Consider the following 25,252-nt stretch of genomic DNA (forward strand, 5'->3'; position numbering starts at 1 on the left):
CAGCTCAGTGCTTCTCTTCCTCAGCTCAGCTATCTCCTGCTCCAGTTGCTCCAGGAGTCCTTCAGCTTGACTCACTTGAGCCTTCTCTTGGGCTCTGATCAGCTCCTTCACCTCAGAGCGCCTTCTCTCAATGGAGCGGATCAGCTCAGTAAAGATCTTATCACTGTCCTCCACTGCTGCCTGTGCAGAGCGCTGTTAAGAGAGAGAGAGAGAGAGAGAGAGAGAGAGAGACTGACTTGTCTTACTTTAATGAGCCATCCTCATTACACTTACACCCTCACCCTTAAAAGCACATTGCGTGCCACCACAACCTCCACACAATCACATTATCCAGTACCCAACACCACAGTACAATACACCAACCAGCACCACATTCCAACCGTCCATCCAACCCCTCCTCTCCAGCCGTACAGACACCCCCCCCTGAGCCCCCATACCTCCTGAAACATCTCCACACTGTTGATCATTTTGTACAACTCAAACTCAACCCTAAGGCGTCAACAGTAATGGCATTACCCTGGCAACACAGAAAAAACATGATGAACAGTCTGTCATTGCAGAAAACGGACACCCCTCCCCAACTCCCAGGTCAACCCGAGCCAACCAGCTATTGGTGTCCAGGGCTCCATGTAATACCCTCCACTAGACGACCCCTGACCTTTCCAGCACTGGGAGCTTATAGAGCCCCTCCACCTATACCCTGCCATGCTCTCAGCCCCCACAACCCCCTGCCACTGATGCCCCTTCACTCCCACTAAGCTCAGAGTGTTAAAAGTCAGTAAGTCCTCCGGACTCTCCTGCCAGTCCCCAGTCTCTGCTGTCACTTGCAGTGGTGGAAACGGTGGTGGCCCCTCCTCAGGCTGCTCCAGCCCTCAGTACTGCAGCATAGAAATCAGAGACCCCTGCTGTATTGAGTCTCTCCGGCCGCATGATGAAGAGCTGCTGATCCAGCCCCAAACCACCAGCCCTCCTCAACAGAGCACATGCTGGTTCCCTCCAGCCCACCTCCGTACGGTACAGTAGCCTCTGTGCTGCTGAGTCAGAACGCTGCCACCCTGACCAGAAAAAATTCACTAACTTGCGCTGCAGGTCCACAAGCAGACCACCGGGGGCGTTGAGAATGGCCAATTTAAGCCATAGAGAGGATGCCACCAAGTTGTTGATGATCAGCACCCTCCCTCTGTATGCCACTTGGGAGATGAGCCACCTCCACTTCGTCAGCCTCGACACCACCGCTTGTGACACTCCTTCCCAGTTCTTCCTATCCCAACCCTCCGAGCCCAGATACACCCCAAGCATCTTGAGCCACTCACAGCCCCACTGCAACCCCCCTGGAAGCTGCGGAGGTGCCCTGTCCCTCCATGCCCCACATAACAGAGCCTCACTCTTGCCCCAGTTTCCCTAAGCAGAAGACGCCCCCTCGTACACCCTCAAACTATTCTCCAGGGCCTGTAGGTTCTGCTCATCCCTAACCAACACAGACGTCATCAGCGTATGCTGACACTGCTATGCCTGTCCCCAACCCTATGCCTGGCTCCCACACTCCCTGTAGCCTCCTGCGTAGCAGGCCCAGAAAGGGCTCAATAACAAGAGTGTATAGCTGCCCTGACAGAGGGCATCCCTGGTGAATGCCCCTCCCTACCCAGACTGGCCTACTGAGCCCTCTCCACACCTTGACCATACATGAAGCCCCAGCGTACAGCATTTGAACACAGGCCACAAAATTCTCCCCACAACCAAAACAACACATTGAACAGATATTCATGGTCCACCCTATCAAAGGCTTTCTCCTGATTATGAACAGATTGTTTGTGATTGAGCGTCCTGGTACACAGTACGTTTGAGTCTGTTAACGAGGACCTTGGCAAAGACCTTATAGTCCAAACAGAGCAATGCCACAGGCCTCCAGTTCTTTATGTCGCTCAAATCCTTATTTTGGGCAGGAGAGTCAAAGCCTCCCGTCTACAGCTTAGCTCAACAGTAGTAGCCTCTGCACCGCTTTGAGTCAGAACGATGGAACGCCGGGGGGGGGGGGGTTTGAGAATGGCCAATTTAAGCCATAGCGAGGATGCCACCAAGCTGTTGATGATCAGCACCCTCCCTCCCCACACCTTGACCATACATGAAGCCCCAGCGTACAACATTTGAACACAGGCCACAAAACTCTCCCCACAACCAAAACAATACATTGAACAGATATTCATGGTCCACCCTATCAAAGGCTTTCTCCTGATTATGAACAGATTGTCTGTGTTTGAGCGTCCTGGTACACAGTAGGTTTGGTCCTTGTGTACAATAGAGTCCAGGTGGGACTTGAGTCTATTAACGAAGACCTTGGTAAAGACTTTATAGTCCACACAGAGTCTGTCCAATAATATCCCAGAACTTCTTATAAAAGTTCTGAGGCAGACCGTCTGAGAGACGGCAGCTGAGAGTTTGTGAAAGGCCAGGGAAATGTCAATTCTCTGTGACAGAGAGAGTTTGGAAAGGTCTGTGAGCAGAACCTGGGAACACCCAGGATCACAGAGTCCTGCCCTCTATAAATCAGAGTACAACTCCACAGCCTCATCTCCTCACAACAGAAGTTACCCACCCATCAGGCTCCCTCATCTCCCCACAAATGAAGTTACCCACCCATCAGGCTCCCTCATCTCCCCACAACAGAAGTTACCCACCCATCAGGCTCCCTCATCTCCCCCACAACAGAAGTTACCCACCCATCAGGCTCCCTCATCTCCCTCATCTCCCCCACAACAGAAGTTACCCACCCATCAGGCTCCCTCATCTCCCCCACAACAGAAGTTACCCACCCATCAGGCTCCCTCATCTCCCCCACAACAGAAGTTACCCACCCATCAGGCTCCCTCATCTCCCCACAACATAAGTTACCCACCCATCAGGCTCCCTCATCTCCCCCACAACAGAAGTTACCCACCCATCAGGCTCCCTCATCTCCCCACAACAGAAGTTACCCGCCCATCAGACAAACGTGAGCCCACCAAGCCTTTGCCCACCGGAGTCTCTGTTACTACAGAAACCTGCCTCAGCTCATGTAGCCCAGCTGCAACCCACCGCTTTCTCCACGGCCTGCGCACCACCACTTGGCCATGCACTACTACCGTGTAGCTCAGTTGGTAGAGCATGGCGCTTGCAACACCAGGGTTGTGGCGCAGTGGTCTACGGCACTGCATCGCAGTGCTAACAGTGCCACTAGAGATCCTGGTTCGAATCCAGGCTCTGTCGCCGCCGGCCGCGACCGGGAGACTCATGGGCGGCGCACAATTGGCCCAGCGTCGTCCAGGGTAGGGGAGGGAATGGCCGGCAGGGATGTAGCTCAGTTGATAGAGCATGGCGTTTGCAACGGCAGGGTTGTGGGTTCGATTCCCACGGGGGGCAGTATAAAAAAAAAAAAAAATATTCACTAACTGTAAGTCGCTCTGGATAAGAGCTTCTGCTAAATGACTAAAATGTAAAATGTAAAATGTTGTGGGTTCGTTTCCCATGGGGGGACAGTATGAAAATGTATGCACTCACTAACTGTAAGTCGCTCTGGATAAGAGCATCTGCTAAATGACTAAAATGTAAAAAATGTACTCTCCTCCCTCCTGGTACCCCTGCCATTTTTTTGCAATTCTGAGTAATCACTATTTTAGTACGGATTAGTAAGGAAAAACACTTTATTCAGTACTACTGCAGTTGCTTAAAAATTCCAATAGATGGCAGCATAAGACCATGAATGACATTTCAGAAGATTAGTTTAGTTCTCTCCCTGGATACACCATTACTCCACCTCACAGGAAAACTCCTGCCTGAGCTTTTTACTGTCCCTTTCCACACTTCTAGCGCAAGAGGAAGTACTGAAAAAGCATTTAACACATTACTGTGAAGTAATATAATGATGATTTCTGTTTATTATTACCTGTTTTTATGGTCATGTTTTGAAATTATACTTCATTACTATAATGATTATCAATACGCCTGAACATTAATTCAGTCAACTCTGGTCGACAAAAACGTATTTTCCTAGTACATTAATTGTCAAATTCATCAACCAGCATCGAGCACTCTGCCTTCTCACGAAAGCGAGGGGCATGTTGAGGTAAATATGCTAACCGCGACGGGTTATGTAATTTATTGGTGGGCTGGAAGATGCAGTGTTTTTTCTTTTCTATTCAGAGGCTATTTACTCCCAATATGAGAATTTTATATAGAAGGTTTTTATAATGCATGTTTACTAGGGTTGAGGTTAGCGCATCTGAGTAGGGATTATTTGGGTTCAATACCTGTCCTACCTATCAATCATATTGCTGCTTGTAGCCTATAACTGATGATCCCCACACTAGAAACCCCGAAAACTATCTGTGCTAGCAAACCCTGTGTTCCACCCCTCCCCTGTGAACCTTGAAGTTTGTTAAGAAACAAACACTTGTCTATGAAAACAGACATGTTTAACGGATTCCGCTTGGCACCCAGCCGAGAGCACACGAAAACCACTTGCAAATTTACCAAAACTAACCAACTACTTGCGGTCTGTTCGTAAGCAATAAACGGAGGCAGATTAGCCACCACAAATCTTATCGAAAGAGGCGACATCTGCACCAACACACCCCTCACAAAAATCCCACTCACAACAAGACAAACCTTTTTCATTAACACAACCACCGCCTTGTTCATTCTGGATGCAGAGTGCGAATGTTCTGCTCCAACCTGTTCGCCGACCATGAGCAAAACTTCCTCCACACCTTTCTCCGGAACGCACCCGAAGCGACAGCGTTTCTTCTCCACTCGGTTGAGGCCATCACGCCGCCCTAACAAACTACCCCTACTCCCCCCTCAACTGTAAACGATAAACAGTGGAAACCAATAAACAAACCCTCCACCATCAGAAAATAAATTCAGAAAATACGCAAGAACCAAAAGAAAAAAGAATAGTAGCCCTCCTCACGAACCACACATCTCTCACACAACCAACTTCTTCTTCTATGATATAATGGCGGTCCACAAACCAACGTTAAAGGTGCATGCCGCCACCTACTGTGCTGGAGTGTGTGGTCAATCACGGTTTCCAACATTTCTAAATCCTCCTACCTAACTCAGTACTTCTGAGAAAATAAAGAAGAGCCCTACTAACTTCTAATAGACCCTCCCCCATCCCCAAAATCCCTTCCAAACCCCCCCAACCTCAATGACCCTACACTTCAATCTTTCCCTCTCTTCAACATACTTACAACAATATAACAACACATGCTCCACCGTTTCATCGACCGTACCCCCCAGACACAAATCATTCCCATGCTTGCCAACCAGATGTAATGACAAGATCAATGTACAATGTCCTAAGCGCAATTGAGTAAACACCACCTCTTCCTTCCTAATCTGACCTTCAAATCTTGTATATATCTAGTTTCAAAGCTCTTTTAGCTAACTGGTCTACAATTTCATTCCCTTCCACACCCGAATGTGCTGGGACCCAGCAGAATCTCACTACTACACCCATTCTCTCAATTCTCCATAATAACATTAATATCTCCAATAGCAAGTCACTCCTATTAGATTTACCAGATGATAAACATTTCAATACAGACAGAGAATCTGAGTATACTATAATTCTAACAGGTTGTACGTCCTCCACCCACAGGAGGACAACTACAGTGGGGGAAAAAAGTATTTAGTCAGCCACCAATTGTGCATGTTCTCCCACTTAAAAAGATAAGAGAGGCCTGTAATTTTCATCATAGGTACACGTCAACTATGACAGACAAAATTAGAAAAAAAATCCCGAAAATCACATTGTAGGATTTTTAATGAATTTATTTGCAAATTATGGTGTTCTTTGGATGCAACTCAGCATTCTTTGTCCTCCAAACACGACGAGTTGAGTTTTTACCAAAAAGTTCTATTTTGGTTTCATCTGACCGTATGACATTCTCCCAATCCTCTTCTGGATCATCCAAATGCACTCTAGCAAACTTCAGACGGGCCTTGACATGTACTGGCTTAAGCAGGGGGACACGTCTGGCACTGCAGGATTTGAGTCCCTGGCGGCGTAGTGTGTTACTGATGGTAGGCTTTGTTACTTTGGTCCCAGCTCTCTGCAGGTCATTCATTAGGTCCCCCCGTGTGGTTCTGGGATTTTTGATCACCGTTCTTGTGATCATTTTGACCCCACGGGGTGAGATCTTGCGTGGAGCCCCAGATCGAGGGAGATTATCAGTGGTCTTGTATGTCTTCCATTTCCTAATAATTGCTCCCACAGTTGATTTCTTCCCAGCCTGGTGCAGGTCTACAATTTTGTTTCTGGTGTCCTTTGACAGCTCTTTGGTCTTGGCCATAGTGGAGTTTGGAGTGTGACTGTTTGAGGTTGTGGACAGGTGTCTTTTATACTGATAACAAGTTCAAACAGGTGCCATTAATACAGGTAACGAGTGGAGGACAGAGGAGCCTCTTAAAGAAGAAGTTACAGGTCTGTGAGAGACAGAAATCTTGCTTGTTTGTCGGTGACCAAATACTTATTTTCCACCATAATTTGCAAATAAATTCATAAAAAATCCTACAATGTGATTTTCAAGATTTTTTTTCCTCAATTTGTCTGTCATAGTTGACGTGTACCTATGATGGAAATTACAGGCCTCTCTCATCTTTTTAAGTGGGAGAACTTGCACAATTGGTGGCTGACTAAATACTTTTTTTCCCCACTGCACATACAGATGTTGATTTAAATGCACCAATAGATATCCTTAAAGCCATATACTGGATTCTGTCCATGCCGCTGTTCCTATGCATATAAACTATGCACTCATAATCAATTGTCGTCCTGATCAGAGCTCTATAAATATCTATCAACGATTGTCTGTCAGCACCCCATTCATAACCAGAGACCCACACAACCAACTACCGCAAAAGTGATGGAATGAGAGAGACAGAGACATCGTTACAACACTGTACATAGCCATAATATAAAGTTTCTTCTTCTTTGGAGTTTAACAGCGGTTGGCATCCAATATGTTGCATTACCGCCTCCAACTGGACTATAATATAAATCCATTATACTGTGTGATACAACATGGGAAAAGGGGAAATTATAATGATACAGAAAACACCCTTCCAACTAACCCTACACTCATTAAATACCCACAACCCATTCCACTACTTTGACCCTATCTGCTCCTGCACCATGCCAACGGCCTGGGAGGACGGGACACCACCACTCAACACACCCTGTAACTCTTCTGAAGTCTAATCTTGTATGCCCAAATACTTCTCTGCAGCTGCCACAACAACATCTATTTTCTGTGATTTACGTTCCATTTCTGCGGTACAGTCGATAACCATTGCTATGAATGATAAGAAGCTAACTTTACTGAATCATATATCACTCTTTGGCCTTTGACTTTGTCGGGTAAAGACTCAAAACTCAAAAGGACTGACAGTGACTCCTCTGTTTCACCACGCTCACTACTGGGTCTGCGTCCCACCAAACGGCGGGCATCACAAACACCAGGAATCTTCAACTTGAATTTCTCCACCTCCACACTTACCGCTACCCCAGAAATCACTCCTTTCAATGGTGCCCTGTTCCTAAGAGCAAAGCAAGAAACAGATTTTGACCCAAGTTGCGTGACACGGAGCGCCCACTCCCTCTGGTCAGAAGAAACACAAACAAATATCACAAGTCCACTACAGGTTACCTTCACTGATTCAACTGCACCCAACTCCTTTCCCACCCACCCTGAAACCACAAATGGATCTGCCAATAGGTATGGATCCACTTTCTCCAACAATGTAACTCCTACTGCACCAGATTCTTCTTTATCATGTCCATTGATGCCAGGCTCTGGTTCTGAGCTCTTCACCACACCTTCTACCTCACTTAACTCTCCCTCATTCATTTCCATTTCACCTCCAGAACTCAGTCTGGCGAATGGCTCACTCTGTTTGCACTTGAATTATAACATTTGAAAGTCTCTATTCCTTTGAATCTTATGTGAGTGTAATGTTTACTGTTCATTTCTGATTGTTTATTTCACTTTTGTTTATTGTCTATTTAACTTGCTTTGTTTCCCATGCCAATAAAGCCCTTTGAAATGATTGAATTGAGAGAGAGAGAGAGAGAGAGAGAGAGAGAGAGAGAGAGAGAGAGAGAGAGAGAGAGAGAGAGAGAGAGAGAGAGAGAGAGAGAGAGAGAGAGAGAGAGAGAGAGAGAGAGAGAGAGGGCTCCATGTTAATGTATAGGGGACATGAGTCAGTCATGGTTACTCATGGTTATGTGATGAAGTAGCCCCACCAGCGATTTCAAAATCAGTGTCAGCCCTCAGCCCGATAGGGAATGTCCTCTTTGTGTAACGGTCAAAATGTTGCTTTCTCCCGCTGTAACCTGGTTCATATCCCGTCGGTTACATTAAGCAGTCTATTCTCTGAAAATAGTCCAGACAGCCTGTTCCCAACAGTGGGGTCAGTGGGATTGGAGAGGGGCCCCTCTCCCCCCTCTCTCTCTCTCTCTCTCTGACTGGAGGAGAGAAGGGAAATGATGCCTCTCCTCTGGTTAACAATACTCACCTTGAGAGACTTTACAGCCTGTTTGAGCTCCTTCAGCTCCTTCTCTCTCTCCTGGAATCTCTGCTGGACCTTCTGCTGACTCATCCCCAGCTGCCTCTGTGGAGAATCACTCTATCTTTAATTATTTGTTTATCAGACAGTCACCAACAAGTAGTTCTGGTCTTACCTGTTTCTCAGTCCTCTCTGCTGCAGCTGACACTGTATCATGGCCTTTATGTTCATCCATTGTACACAGCATACAGATACACTGCTGATCGGTACGACAGTAAACCTCCAGCAGTTTGTCATGATCAGAGCAGATCTTCTCCTGTAGTTGTGCGGTGGCTTTGACCAGCTTGTGCTTCTTCAAAGCAGGAGATTCATAGTGAGATTGGAGGTGAGTCTCACAGTAAGAGGCCAGACACACCAGACAGGACATGAGGGCTTTCTGCTTTCTGGTCCCAGTGCAGACATCACACGCCACATCTCCAGGTCCAGCATAGCACAGAGCAGGAGGGGGAGCAGCCTGGAGTCCTGTCTTCTTCAGTTTCTCCACCACTTCAGCCAACACAGTGCTCCTGTTCAGAACAGGCCTTGGGGTAAAGGTCTGTCTGCACTGTGGACAGCTGTAGACACCTTTCAGATGATCCTGATCCCAGCTTTCTTTAATACAGCCCATACAGTAGCTGTGTCCACAGGCAGTAGTCACCGGATCCTTCAGTAGATCCAGACAGATGGAGCAACAGAACAGTTCCTGATTCTCTGCCATTTTGGTGCTCTCTCCCGTAGGTTAAGGAATGGCAGTGTCAAAGATAACTTTCTGTTCAGTGTCAAAGATGACTTTCTGTTTCATGGAACTCTACACCAGAGGACAGGAAGTGGCTTCCTACTTGACTGTGAACTCTGTATGTAGAGGGGATGTGGTTTCTTTGATAAGGAAGTCTGACAGAGTGTTGGGTAGTAGCCAGAGATGTTCAGTATTTATGTTACATGTATTTGAAATACGTATTTTAATTACTTCTGAATATTTTGTCATTAGAATTACACTGGGCTGAACTACACTCCAATGCATTTTGTATTTTTTATTTTCCAAATAAATACTAAATACTTTTCTACACCATTTATCATAGCGGTTCACATGTTGTGGCCCCCCTTTCACCCTGCATTGGTATCAGAAGTCTGATAGCACTATGGTGTGATAAGAACGTCTGTTACACTAACTAAATATACATGTATATGTAAAAATGTTGATAAATACTTTGAGGGAAAATGTACTTGATATGATTGTAATATTTTGTTGTCTCACCTAGCTGTCTTCAGATGAAGGCACTAATTAAAAGTCACCCTGGATAAGTGCGTCTGCTAAATGACTAAAATGTAAATGTCGATGTAAAAATGAATAATTGCAAAGCATGCTGAGTATTATTCTAAAGAGCTCCACCCCTAAACAAGGCCAATAATAATACCCAGTGTGCTTTACAGTTAATTTGGTAGGTTCATTTTCACATATACATTTACATTTTAGTCATTTAGCTTATCCAGAGTGACTTGCTCAACGAAGGTAGATAGCAAAATACAGTGTCACTGTCATAGCAAGAAAAAAGGTTTTGTCACTGTTTCTGAGAATGTTGTTGGTGTTCGGATCGGTTACTTGCAAATGTGTTTTTGTATTTAAAATGAATACATTACATTGAATGAAATACATTACAAAATACAAGTATTTAGTAGTTTATTTTGATACATTGATCTTGATGGTATTTTGTATCTGTATTTTGTAATTGTATGTAGTAATTTCTACCCATCCGTGGTAGTAGAATACTCTGTCTGCAGGGGGTTTTCAGGGCATGACCAGGACACTGGAGGCAAAGGACCGGTTTAAACAGGAAAATGTCCTGGAGTTTTATTAAAAAGAAATGTTTCACAAATCACTTTGAAAAGGCATTGAAAAGGCAAAATAAAATACCTATCTCTCCTCAGAGCATAATTACTGGGCAATCACTTACAAACTCAAGAGATCAGGGTGTTGTTTCAGTTCTCGGAACAGGGTTCTGAGAACTGACACATCTCAGTTTTCAACCCTAATGCTGAGCTGTTGTGACTTCTATCTCAACAACAGGATGCTGCCCCTCACCCAGAAGCTGTTTTGGCACTCCGCCTAGAACAGTTGGTTTAGACAGAGGATCAACAACAGGATGCTGCCCCTCACCCAGAAGCTGTTTTGGCACTCCGGCTAGAACAGTTGGTTTACACAGAGGATCAACAACATGATGCTGCCCCTCACCCAGAAGCTGTTTTGGCACTCTGCCTAGAACAGTTGGTTTAGACAGAGGATCAACAACAGGATGCTGCCCCTCACCCAGAAGCTGTTTTGGCACTCTGCCTAGAACAGTTGGTTTAGACAGAGGACCAGAAAGAGGAACTTGTGCGACACACTGTTCTAATGAAGTTTTACTGGCAGAATGTTTTCTTCATTATATCTTCTTCACACAATAACTTACGTTTAGTACCTTTAAGACTAACTGTATGTCATCTTACTTAATTACCTTGTACCTAAGTCAATTTCTGTCACCACAAATGTTATCCACAAGTTCATCTGACTGGGGAAATAAATACAGGGCTTCATTGACAACATCCTGAAGTATCCCTTTAAGTCAAAACTATAACTGAAATGTCTTTGGCCACCATACCAATCAAAACTACATCAAAAGAGTTCATCAAGAGGTCCATAGTCTTTGAGATAGTGGCTGGGTTGGAGACCCAGCAGCCGCATGGTGGCTCACCAAACGGGCATAGAGAGTTGACTGCAGCAAGGTGTACTGCTTAACTAGGATGTGGCCCTAATTGGAGAGTGGCTTTAGGGTGGAGTACGCTTCCAACAGCAGGCATTCCCTTCAACATGTTACAGAAGATAATGTGGAGACAGAGATGGGCAGTATCTCTGTTAATACGTATTTGAAATACATATTTCAATGACTTTTGACTATTTTGTCATTTGTATTGCACTGGCCTGAACTACAATCCTATGTATTTGGAACAAGATACTTTTGAGACCTGTAATTTGTAAAAACATTTTGTTGTTGTAAAATACAACATATTTTTCTATCCCATTCTTTATAGGGGTTGGACATTTTGTGTTCCCCTTTCATCCTGCATTGGTATCAGAAGTCTGATGGCACTATGGTTTGATAAAGTGACTAGTAAATGACAAAAATGTGTACTCTGTATGTAGAGGGGGTGTGTTTTCTTTGATAAGGAAGTGTACACAGATTTTTTGGTAGTCGGCAGAGATAGTTTGTATTTATGTTACATGCATTTGAAATACATATATTAATTACTTCTGTATATTTTGTCATTTGAATTATGCTGGGATGAACTACACTCCAATGTATTTTGAAAATACAAAATACTTTTCTATACCATTTTTTTTATAGCGGTTCACATCTTGTGGCCCCCCTTTCACCCTGCATTGGTATCAGAAGTCTGATAGCACTATGGTGTGATAAGAGCGTCTGCTAAATGAACTAAATATACATGTAAAAAAGAACACTTGAAAAATATGCTGGGTATTAAAATAATGAGCTCTGAACCCAAAAGAAGGCCAATAATAATACCCAGTGTGCTTTGCAATTGTTCATTTTTACATTGTCATTTTAGTCATTTAGCAGAGACTCATATCCAGAGAGACTTACCATCAGTACATTCAACTAAGGTAGATGAACAATCTCATATCACAGTCATAGAAAGTTAAAAGCTGTTTTCTTCCGTCACTGAGTACGTTGTTGTAGTGAAGGTGTATACTAGCAAATGTATTTACCTGTATGTATTTGTATTTTATCTACATACAACTACAAAAGTATTTTGTATTTTAGTTTGATACATTAGTCTTTAGAGTATCTGGTATTTTTAACAAGATCCATTTTTGATGTACAGTATATTTTGCCCATCTCTGTGTTGATATATCTTCTCTCAGTGACTAACTGATTTGGTTATGGCTACCTAGATTAATGTGGAGATCACAACACCCTTCTCCCCCGACAGAGTCATCAGTAAGCACACACACGGCACACACACACAGACACACACAGACACACACACGGACAGACAGACAGACAAACAGACACACAGACACACACACACACACAGACAGAGACACACACACGCACAGACACACACAGACACATACACGACACACACACACACACACACAGACACACACACACAGACACACACACACACAGACACACACACACACAGACACACACACAAAAACCATCCACATCAATGAGCCAGTCAATGTTAATGTCTCTCTCTCTCTCTCTCCCTCTCTCTCTGTTTCTCTCCCTGTCCCCTCCCTCCTCTCCTCTCTCAGTGCTGGGTCATGCGTGTGCGGCCCAGTCTGTCCTGGTAGCGGGCCTGTCTGAGGTCCACAGGAAGGGCTATCCTCTGACGGAGCAGGCCCTGTCAGGGAAGGTGCTCCAGGTGTCCGCCATGGCCTGCTTCCAGCTGGCTCCCCCAGTACATCCTACTGGGGCTGGCTGAGCACGTATTTCTGACACACCTATTGCTGCTACACTGTTCGTACACAGAGACAAACTGGGTTTGAGATTTCGAATGTCGATGGACACCATATGTAGTTAGGATGAAGTTAGAATGTGGAGTTTTGGAACCAACTGCCAACACGGAGGATAGTATTCTGAACTCTGGAAGCTAGGGTTAGGATGCCCCCTACTGGTGTATTAGAGACAGACAAGAGACGTTTGAACCAAATGAATGCTTCTTTCTCTTCCCAGCCTTCCTCTCTTCTCTGTTCCAGGCTCTGTGATCTCCTTCCACCTGACACCCAGTCATATCAGAGGCATCTGCCTGCACTTCCTCCCCCTGTCCTACAGAGGGGGCTGTTTCCTGGGAGCCCTCATCATCCAGCTGGTCTACCTACTCTCTGGAGGTAAAGGCTTCACTAACAGATGCATCATCGTAACCATAGAAACTGAAGAGGAACATACATTCATGTTGGAATGGTTGATGGGGTTCTGTCTGCATTATGGTGATTCAGTCCTATGGCCACTGATAGTACTGTTCTCCTGTCCAACTACAGGTAACTTCTACCCAAACACACTGCATGAAGGGAATCTGGAGCATTTCTTCTTCTTCTTAGCCATGTTGATGACCATAAACACTCGGGTGTTCTGGTGGATATCTTCCAGGTCCAGGATGACAACCTCTCATGTATCAATATAGTCACTGTAGATGAGGCAAAGGACATGAGGATTTTCAGTGATACAAATTTGAGAATTTCCTTGACCCCTTGAGGTGACCTGAACAAAGGATTAATATAGTCTGTGCAGATGAGACAGGTGACAGTTTTGAGACAGGTGACAGTATTGAGACAGGTGACAGTATTTGAGACAGGTGACAGTATTTGAGACAGGTGACAGTATTGAGACAGGTGACAGTATTGAGACAGGTGACAGTATTGAGACAGGTGACAGTATTGAGACAGGTGACAGTATTGAGACAGGTGACAGTATTGAGGCAGATGACAGTATTGAGACAGGTGACAGTTTTGAGACAGGTGACAGTTTTGAGACAGGTGACAGTATTGAGGCAGTTGACAGTATTGAGCCAGATCCACCCTAGCAGTCTCTCCTCCCCTGTGTCCCAGGAACCTAGACCTGAGTGTGGTGCAGAGTAGAGCAGTAGGGAGCAGCCTTCTGGCAGAGAAACTCCTGCAGTACAAGACCTGCCTGTGATTCCACGACACCATGGAACGCTCCTCCACAACAGTCTCCATAGAAACAGTGTTGTGACCTCTACACTACCTTAGTCCCCTGTAGCGCTGGACTAATGCATGTGGATTTTTAATCATCGAACATCTCATTCCAAAATCATGGGCATTAATATGGAGTTGGTCCCCCCTTTGCTGCTATTACAGCCTCCACTCTTCTGGGAAGGCTTTCCACTAGATGTTGGAACATTGCTGCGGGGACTTGCTTCCATTCAGCCACAAGAGCATTAGTGAGGTCGGGCACTGATGTTGGGCGATTAGGCCTGGCTCGCAGTTGGCGTTCTTATTCATCACAAAGGTGTTTGATGGGGTTGAGGTCAGGGCTCTGTGCAGGCCAGTCAAGTTCTTCCACACCGATCTCGGCAAACCATTTCTCTATGGACCTCGCTTTGTGCATGGGGGCATTGTCATGTTGAAACAAATAAGGCCTTCCCCAAACTGTTGCCAGAATCATCTAGAATGTCATTGTATGCTGTAGCGTTAAGATTTCCCTTCACTGGAACTAAGGAGTCTAGCCCAAACCATGAAAAACAGCCCCAGACCTTTATTCCTCCTCCACAAAACATAATAGTTAGCATTATGCATTGGGGCAAGTAGGTTTTCCTTGCATCCGCCAAATCCAGATTCGTCAGTCGGCCTGCCAGATGGTGAAGTGTGATTCATCACACGTTTCCACTGCTCCAGAGACCAATAGCGGCGAGCTTTACACTACCAGCCGAAGCTTGGCATTGCGCATGGTGATCTTAGGCTTGTGTGCGGCTGCTCGTCCACGGATCCCATTTCATGAAGCTCCTGACCAACAGTTCTTGTGCTGACACTGCTTCCAGAGGGAGTTTGGAACTCAGTAGTGAGTGTTGCAACCGAGGACAGACGATTTTTAAGTGCTACGCGCTTCAGCACTCAGTGGTCCCGTTGTGTGAGCTTATGTGGCCTACCACTTTGTGGCTGAGCCGTTGTTGCTCCTAGACGTTTCCACTTCAGAATAACAGCACTTGCAGTTGACCGGGGCAGCTCTAGCAGGGCAGACATTTGACAAACTGACTTGTTAGAAAGGTGGCATCCTATGACGGTGCCACGTTGGAAGTCATTGAGCATTTTAGTAAGGCCATTCTAGTGCCAATGTTTGTCTCATGGCCCTGTACTCTTTTCAATTTTTACCAGTGACCTTCCACTGGCATTACACAAAGCATGTGTGTCCATGTATGCTGATGATTCAACCATATACACATCAGAAACCACAGCTAATGAAGTCACTGAAACCCTTAACAAAGAGTTGCAGTCTGTTTTGGAATGGGTGGCCAGTAATAAACTGGTCCTGAACATTTCTAAAACTAAGAACATTGTGTATTTGGTACAAATCATTCCCTAAATTCTAGACCTCAGCTGAATCTGATAATGAATTGTGTGGCTGTTCAACAGGTTGAGGAGACTAAATTACTTGGCGTTACCTTAGATTGTAAACTGTCATGGTCAAAACATATAGATTAAATGGTTGTAAAGATTGGGACAGGTCTGTCCGTAATAAAGAGATGCTCTGCTTTTTTGACACCACACTCCACAAAGCAAGTCCTGCAGGCTCTAGTTTTGTCTTATCTTGATTATTGTCCAGTCGTGTGGTCAAGTGCTGCAAAGAAAGACCTAGTTAAGCTGCAGCTGGCCCAGAACAGAGCAGCATGTCTTGCTCTTCATTGTAATCAGAGAGCTGATATTAATAGTATCCATCCCAGTCTCTCTTGGCTAAGAGTTGAGTAAAGACTGACTATGTCACCTTGTTTTTATAAGAAACATTAATGTGTTGGAAATTCAGTGACACACACACACTTCACTGACACACACACTTATCCCACCAGACATGCCACCAGGGGTCTTTTCACAGTCCCCAGGTCCATGACAAATTCAAGGAAACATACAGTATTACAGTATACAGACACACACTTATCCCACCAGACATGCCACCAGGGGTCTTTTCATAGTCCCCAGGTCCATGACAAATTCAAGGAAACGTGCAGTATTACAGGATACAGAGCCACCCATGATAGCATGGAACTCCCTTCCATCTTATATAGTGCAAGTGAACAGCAAACTGTGGTCCTCTGTAGCTCAGCTGGTAGAGCACGGCGCTTGTAACGCCAGGGTAGTGGGTTCGATCCCCGGGACCACCCATACGTAAAAATTTATGCATACATGACTGTAAGTCGCTTTGGATAAAAGCGTCTGCTAAATGGCATATTATATTATTTAAAAAAAACTAATAAAGCAACACCTCACGGCACAACGCCTCTCCCCCATGTGACCTACTTGTTGTGTGTATGTACTGACATGTATGTGTAACTGATAGATGCACACACACGTTAATGTTAATGTTAATGTTAATGTATGTAAATTGTAAAGTATTTTGTCTGTACTGTATTTTTTGCTATATGTCGGACCCCAGTAAGACTAGCTGTTGGCGTCGGCTAATGGGGATCCTAATAAATCAAATCAAGTCTATGGGGATTGCATGGCTGTGTGCTCGATTTTAATAATAATAATAAATAATAATACACCTGTCAGCAACGGGTGTGGCTGAAATAGCCAAATCCACTAATTTGAAGGGGTGTCCACATACTTTTGTATATATATATTGTATGTACTGTGCATTCATTTAATTGACAGTCAGTTTTAGACAGTCAGTTTAGATCAGCGGTATTCAACAGTCAGTTTTAAACAGTCAGTTTAGATCAGCGGTATTCAACAGTCAGTTTTAAACAGTGTTTTATGTATCATCTATTTGTCTAAATATATATTGGTACATATATTACTGGAAATAGCTGATTAATTGTGTCAATCAATTCAATAGTAGAGCAATTCCAATGTCATGATGATGACTTTTATTTTGAAAGATCACATTGATTCAGTAAGTGATTCAGTCAACTGAATTGTTTGGATTCATACATGTACATGGGTGATTTAACTATTCTCATCTGATCATAAATGGATCAACAATGATCCCAGTTTCTGATTTGACTGGTTTGCCAGTACTACAGTTTACATCAAGAGAAAAAGAGACCCATTTCCAGAGGATTGCAACAGCCAAGAGGTGATCAGGTAGACAGTAAAAGTCTGAAGCCTGAGTGTCAGTCTGTATGTGCCATCATGCCATCTGTTAAGCAAGAGCACTAACAGATCTGGGACCAGGCTTTTATTTTTATTTTTACAATAACTTTAAAAAAGGGGAATTGAACCAGATCATAGGCCTACTGGAAGACTGTTAATAACCCAGAAGCTCTCCATCAATATGTCTGAAATGGTTGAAATCATCTGTACCTACTGGTAATTATTGAGATGTGATTTTGTACCAATCCCAAACCCAGGATAGAGGGGCTGAGTGAATGTGGTCTGGACTCTGGGGAGGAGGGTCATTGTGTCAGAGACGCTGTAGAAGGACAGAGTTCCTGCCCTGTGGTCCAGGTACACTCCTACTCTGGAGGAGCAGGGGACAGATATTTCTGTTTTATTAGCATTGGGCCAAACCCTACAATGGGGGGGATAGCACTCCAAAGTCCAGGACTGACTGTTACCTAGAAATGTAGACTCTGGGACCTTTCCTTTCCTGATGATCCCTCTATATGACACTGCTATTTCAACCCATCCACCACTCCACTCTACCTCCCAGTAGCAGACTCCAGACAGGCCCTCTCTACACAGCAGCTGTCTCCAGTAGTCAGGATAGGGCTGAGCTTTATCAGTGGCTGTCACCTTCCAGTTTCCCTCAGACAGGCTGAGTTCTGGATGAGCTGTATTCAGATCCAATGTCAGCTGGAGGACGTCTGACTGATGAACAACAAAACCCAATAAGGAAAAGAAAGAACATGTATGTTGTCTTTGAGAGGGTGTTTGAATATCACTTACAGAGGGACAACTCTTCTTTGGTCTTCAGCTAAGGAGACATTTCGAATTCTGTCACTATTAAAAAAATGCAACTTCATATCACATGTATCAAGGCAGTTGAGTTACCTGGAGGAAATGGATGTGATCCTCTGTGTGTGAGAGCTGCTCCAGCTCAGTGCTTCTCTTCCTCAGCTCAGCTATCTCCTGCTCCAGTTGCTCCAGGAGTCCTTCAGCTTGACTCACTTGAGCCTTCTCTTGGGCTCTGATCAGCTCCTTCACCTCAGAGCGCCTTCTCTCAATGGAGCGGATCAGCTCGGTAAAGATTGTCTCATACTTACTAACTTCTGCCTGTACAGAGCACTGATAACTCACAGAGAGAGAGGAGGGGGTCAATTTCCACTGTTACTGGATTCCAGACAACCTGTTCCCCAGTGTTGTCTTGGTACTATTTTCACAAGTGTGTGGTAAAATTTCCCAACTCTTAGAACAAAACTCATCACAGATCGTCAAAAAGGCTGTTACTTTTTTCTTCAAAACTTGAAGCACATTTTCAATTGACTAAGTACAAAACACAAAACCACACAGAAACATTTTCACCAAACCTAATCAGTGTTTCATCTAGAAATACCTTTCATATAAAGTAAATGCCTTTCACAATGCAATGCTCACAATACTTTTCATATGATTCTCTTCTCATTTGTTTAAATACATTTGACCATCACTTAATCTAACTGCGCTTAATGGTTAATCACTTAACCGTTTGGTAAAACTATAGATTTTAAACTGGTTTGTCTACTATATAAGGATTTTGAGAACTACAGAAATAAAATGTGTTTGTAAAGTATAAACATCTAGATAACATGTATGATACATGATAACCATACATAATGACTGCTCATTATTGCTAATTGATTCCACATAGTGGGAACCACAATTGGTCACCATATAAAAGGATGTTTATGAACATTTCTTTCAACATGGAGCAGGATAGACAGCAAGGGAGAGGAAGAAATCAAAGAGCTTGTGGACAAGGGGCCAAATCAGAGAGGAGGGATGGGCCCCATTAAAGAGGTCAGAGAGGTCAAAGAGGTGGACATGGGTCCCGTCATAGAGGTCAGAGGTCAAAGAGGAGGACATCAGAGAGAGGGAGGCAGATGGCAGGGAACTCTTTTGTCTAATGAAGTCAGGGCCATCGTCGTTGACCATGTGGTAAACAGAGACCTTACCATGGCAGAGGCTGTCAGATTAGTTCACCCCAATCTGAAAAGATCAACTGTCAATAAGATCATGAGAACATTTTCTCCAAGAAAACCGGTAAGTCTGAAGGATATGCACTATGCTTTACCATTACATTTACAATAAATTACATGTTGTAATGCATGTAAATTCACAAAACTTGTTCCAGTATTCTTCCAGTATGATCTACTGACAGTATACTCTTGTTCTACCCTCAGAATTGACAGAAGACCCCATGGTGGTGGTCGTGTGCTGACCGACCAGCAGGAGTGGGCAGTGGTGGAAATGGTGAGGGCCAGGAATGACATACGTCTGTCTGAAATAAAGCAGGCCATTGAGGAGAATGATGACACCTTTGCCAATGTGGCATCCATCAGCCTACCACCAATCACCCGCCTTTTGAAGAGGCACCAGGTATCTATGGAACACATTGACCTGGAGCCTTCTGAGAGAAACAACTGGGGGCCGAGTATGTTCAGGTACAGCACTATATAAATACACTGTATTACTGTTTCTGTTAATGCACATGCTACTTCACAATATCATAATGGAACTATACTGTAAAAAGAACTACCCAAAATATATTTTTAGAGGGTGATGGTGCTTGATGCTGCTGTGAACCATCACTAGTATATCTTTGTTGATGAAGCAGGCTTCAACCTGGGCCAAAACTTGGCGCCGTGGGCGGAACCTCATCTGCCAACGGGCGTCCGTCCAAGGGCCTGGACAACGCGGGGGAAACATTTCCAAGAGCAGCAGCTATCTCTGAAGATGGTGTGGTAGGACGTAGACCATTACTTGGATCCTACCACGCTGCACACCTCATTGTGTTTCTCAATGAAATTGAGCAGGCCTGTCAAGGTGAAGGGGTCACCTATGTCATTGTGTGGGACAATGTCAGGTTCCACCATTCAGAGGTGGTTCAGGCATGGCTTCTGGTCCCTCCCTGATTCGTGACCCTATACCAGCCCCCCGTACTCTCCTTCCTCAACCTTATTAAATAATTTTTTTCATCATGGAGGTGGAAGGTGTACGATCGCCATCCCCATGAGCGTGCCACCCTCCTTCTGGCCATGGAAGAGGCATGTGATGACATCAATGCAGACCAATGTCAAGCTTTGATTCAACATGCCGAAAGGTTTCTCCAGCGGTGCCTGAACAATGAGGACATTTACTGATGTGGATGAGAATTTATGGCCAAATGCTCTAGACAGGCTTGATGCTAATTAATGCGTGCTAAACATTATTTTATTTTCATTCATGTAATGTTTCATTTAATGTCTTACATCTAATTACAGACAGTACTGTATGTTGCAATTATATCAGAAAAATAAAAAAAATTCCCCATGAATGATTGTAGAGGATGTCATCATTGATCACACCTTTGATTACACATTGGATAGATATCATGGAAATGATAGATCGTCAATGTTGTTGGGTAATGTAAGTGTATTGCCTAATGTAAACTGTAATCTACAGTACTGTAGCATATTAATTTCAGCACTTCTAAGGGTTATTTGAAACAATTATCTTGCAGTGATTGCTATTGGATTAACTGGTAGTTAATGATATATTTTCAATTGAGTAGTTTTAAGTTGTTTTGGTGATTAAACCAATGCTCTCATTACATTTATATTTTGAATCAATGGTTGTGTGGTGAGAGATGTTTCCAATCCAAATGAATGCACAATGACAGGGTTTGAATGAAAGACTGGCTGCATTACAAGCGTGACCAGCTAGGAGTTTTATACTAAGAGTTGTGAAAATGTACCACCTGCTTGTGAAAATAGTACCAAAGTGATTAAAACAAAACCGTAATAGGATTTCTTTGGGCGGGGATGAATTGTTAATTGATTTTCAATAAGGAACACTGAGGGAAAACACAACAGAAGAAAAGGGGGGGACGCAACCACTACAGTGAGGGAAAAAAGTATTTGATCCCCTCTCAATCAGAAGGATTTCTGGCTCCCAGGTGTCTTTTATACAGGTAACGAGCTGAGATTAGGAGCACACTCTTAAAGGGAGTGCTCCTAATCTCAGCTTGTTACCTGTATAAAAGACACCTGTCCACAGACGCAAACAATCAATCAGATTCCAAACTCTCCACCATGGCCAAGACCAAAGAGCTCTCCAAGGATGTCAGGGACAAGATTGTAGACCTACACAAGGCTGGAATGGGCTACAAGACCATCGCCAAGCAGCTTGGTGAGAAGGTGACAACAGTTGGTGCGAATATTCGCAAACGGCAGAAACACAAAAGAACTGTCAATCTCCCTCGGCCTAGGGCTCCATGCAAGATCTCACCTCGTGGAGTTGCAATGATCATGAGAACGGTGAGGAATCAGCCCAGAATTACACGGGAGGATCTTGTCAATGATCTCAAGGCAGCTGGGACCATAGTCACCAAGAAAACTATTGGTAACACACTACGCCGTGAAGGATTGAAATCCTGCAGCGCCTGCAAGGTCCCCCTGCTCAAGAAAGCACATATACATGCCCGTCTGAAGTTTGCCAATGAACATCTGAATGATTCAGAGGAGAACTGGGTGAAAGTGTTGTGCTCCAAAATGGAGCTCTTTGGCATCAACTCAACTCAGCGTGTTTGGAGGAGGAGGAATGCTGCCTATGACCCCAAGAACACCATCCCCACCGTCAAACATGGAGGTGGAAACATTATGCTTTGGGGGTGTTTTTCTGCTAAGGGGACAGGACAACTTCACCGCATCAAAGGGACGATGGACGGGGCCATGTACCGTCAAATCTTGGGTGAGAACCTCCTTCCCTCAGCCAGGGCATTGAAAATGGGTCGTGGATGGGTATTCCAGCATGACAATGACCCCAAACACACGGCCAAGGCAACAAAGGAGTGGCTCAAGAAGAACCACATTAAGGTCCTGGAGTGGCCTACCCAGTCTCCAGACCTTAATCCCATAGAAAATCTGTGGAGGGAGCTGAAGGTTCAAGTTGCCAAACGTCAGCCTCGAAACCTTAATGACTTGGAGAAGATCTGCAAAGAGGAGTGGGAAAAAATCCCTCCTGAGATGTGTGCAAACCTGGTGGCCAACTACAAGAAACGTCTGACCTCTGATTGCCAACAAGGGTTTTGCCACCTAGTACTAAGTCATGTTTTGCAGAGGGGTCAAATACTTATTTCCCTCATTAAAATGCAAATCAATTCATAACAATTAATATTTTTTTTGTTGTTATTCTGTCTCTCACTGTTCAAATAAACCTACCATTAAAATTATAGATTGATCATTTCTTTGTCAGTTTGCAAACGTACAAAATCAGCAGGGGATCAAATACTTTTTTCCCTCACTGTAACATTACAGTATGATATTCTAATGAGGCAACCACTAACATTACAGTATGATATTCTAACGAGGCAACCACTAACATTACAGTATAATATTCTAATGAAGCAACCCCTAACATTACAGTATGATATTCTAATGAGGCAACCACTAACATTACAGTATGATATTCTAATGAAGCAACCCCTAACATTACAGTATGATATTCTAATGAGGCAACCACTAACATTACAGTATGATATTCTAATGAGGCAACCAATAATACTACAGTATGATATTCTATAATTTTAACGAGGCAACCACTAACATTACAATGATATTCTAATGAGGCAACAACTAACATTACAGTATGATATTCTAATGAAGCAACCCCTAACATTACAGTATGATATTCTAATGAGGCAACCACTAACATTACAGTATGATATTCTAATGAAGCAACCCCTAACATTACAGTATGATATTCTAATGAGGCAACCACTAACATTACAGTATGATATTCTAATGAGGCAACCAATAATACTACAGTATGATATTCTATAATTTTAACGAGGCAACCACTAACATTACAATGATATTCTAACGAGGCAACCACTAACATTACAGTATGATATTCTAATATTCTAATGCCAGTGAGCAAATCTCCAATCTCCACCCTATTCCCTATGTAGTGCACTACTTTAGATCTGGTCAGAAGTAGCCTAGTGCACTACGTAGGGAACAGGGAGTCTTTTGGGACAGAGCCAGTAACTCCCCTGGGTATGAATTGTTTCTCTATCTTATCTAAAAAAAATTAAAAAAAATTGGTCATTTAGCAGACGCTCTTATCCTGATAGACTTACAGGAGCAATTAGGGTTAAGTGCCTTGCTCAAGGGCACATTGACAGTTTTTTCACCTAGTCGGCTTGGGGATTAGAACCAGCGACCTTTCGGTTACTGGTACAACGCTCTTAACCACTAAGCTACCTGCCGCCCCATTATCTGTCTTCTATATGATGTTCTCCTCTCCTCCTCTCTTCTCTCCTCTATTCACTCTATTCTATCATCCACACCACATGCCAGCTTCAACACAATCCATTTACAAGTTAAAGACACACCTTGGAATAAATAGCAAAGGAAAACTACTACTAGATGGATTTTTTATTTCCCATCACCATGAATCATATTTAATAACTGAACAGTAGCAGACCTAACTTCATCTGTTCCTGACTCTGGGTAGTGGATTAAAAAGACCATCAATCTCCAATGATATTAAAGTACAATTCTGAACATTTCTGATATACTGAGTGACAAGTCAAGATATCTGCTGGGTTTTTATTGTTTGGTTAATAGCACCACCTGCTGGACAGGTTTAATGTTGCTTGACTGAGCAGTATGGGAGAATAAAAGATGCCAAATTTAGGGCCGGTTTCCCGGACATCTCCATTGAACATGCTTTTTAGTCTAGGACTAGGCTTCATCTGTGTCCGGGAAACCGGCCCATATAGTTCAATTAGCAAGTAAGTAACACTACCTGTTCCATGATACTGAGGAAAATGACATTGAGACAGAGAACCAATTGAGAAAACATTTCAATGTTTCTAAATGACAACCAACATACATTAACTGCATACATCATGATTAATGTAAATGTATAAGATTAAAACGTTGCACTTACAAATAATATGAATGCATTGAATTGTAATTCATAACATCTTCTGAAGATCAAATCAATCAAATCATTGTACATAAAAACAGAGCAGAATGAATCATCACATCTGGGGAGCATCACCACCAGCATGACTAGTATCTATGTGGACCCTACTACAGTTTAACCAGCTCAGCTATAGACTACACCAGCATGACTAGTATCTATGTGGACCCTACTACAGTTTAACCAGCATAGCTATAGACTACACCAGCATGACTAGTATCTATGTGGACCCTACTACAGTTTAACCAGCTCAGCAGTACCATTAGAGAGATAAAACCCAGGATAGAGGGGCTGAGTGAATGTGGTCTGGACTCTGTGGAGGAGGGTCATTGTGTCAGAGACACTGTAGAAGGACAGAGTACCTGCCTTGTGATCCAGGTCCACTCCTACTCTGGAGGACTGAGGGCCTGATACTTTAGTCTTAACATTATTGTGTCTGAAACAATAACCACCACTATAACACTGTAAACTCCAGGACTTGTCATTGAGTCCAAATCCACCATCTGTCTCTGTTCTGCTGATGTCTTTATATGAGACTGCTGTATCAACATCCTCCCCACTCCACTCCACCTCCCAGTAACAGCATCCAGACAGACCCTCTCTACACAGAACCTGATAGTAGTTGGTGAATCTGTCTGGATGATCAGGATATGGTTGTTCTTGGTCTGTATAGGTCACCTTTCTGTTCCCTTCAGACAGAGAGAGGCTTGTGTCTGCTGTGTTTGGGTCCAGTGTGAGCTGACAGGAATCTGGGAGAAAAGCAGAGCAGAGACCAATGAGGGGAGTTAGAACAATAAGTGAAGTCAGATACTGTATCTA

At 43.8% G+C, this 25,252-nt stretch overlaps 1 protein-coding gene and 1 long non-coding RNA gene across 2 annotated transcripts in view; one reads left to right on the top strand and one right to left on the bottom strand.

The window, feature by feature from the left end:
• LOC311120209 (tripartite motif-containing protein 16-like) overlaps positions 1 to 25,252 on the bottom strand; it is a gene marked incomplete at its 5' end in the record, with an annotated part of 37,338 nt that overhangs the window by 1,702 nt on the left and 10,384 nt on the right. The window contains 3 exons of the mRNA XM_084194825.1: positions 1 to 192; positions 8,557 to 8,652; positions 8,723 to 9,322. The exon at positions 1 to 192 is cut by the window's left edge and continues 42 nt beyond it. Of these exons, the coding sequence (XP_084050951.1) occupies positions 1 to 192; positions 8,557 to 8,652; positions 8,723 to 9,322 (888 nt within the window). The remainder of the gene's footprint in view (positions 193 to 8,556; positions 8,653 to 8,722; positions 9,323 to 25,252) is intronic.
• Positions 19,455 to 20,076, top strand: LOC311120211. Its single transcript, XR_014612137.1, has 3 exons — positions 19,455 to 19,504; positions 19,645 to 19,905; positions 20,018 to 20,076. It is a non-coding gene; the product is annotated as an uncharacterized lncRNA (long non-coding RNA).

The sequence above is a fragment of the Coregonus lavaretus genome (genome assembly GCF_964263955.1).
Source record: "Coregonus lavaretus genome assembly, contig: HAP1_SCAFFOLD_2701, whole genome shotgun sequence".
NCBI lineage: Eukaryota > Metazoa > Chordata > Actinopteri > Salmoniformes > Salmonidae > Coregonus > Coregonus lavaretus.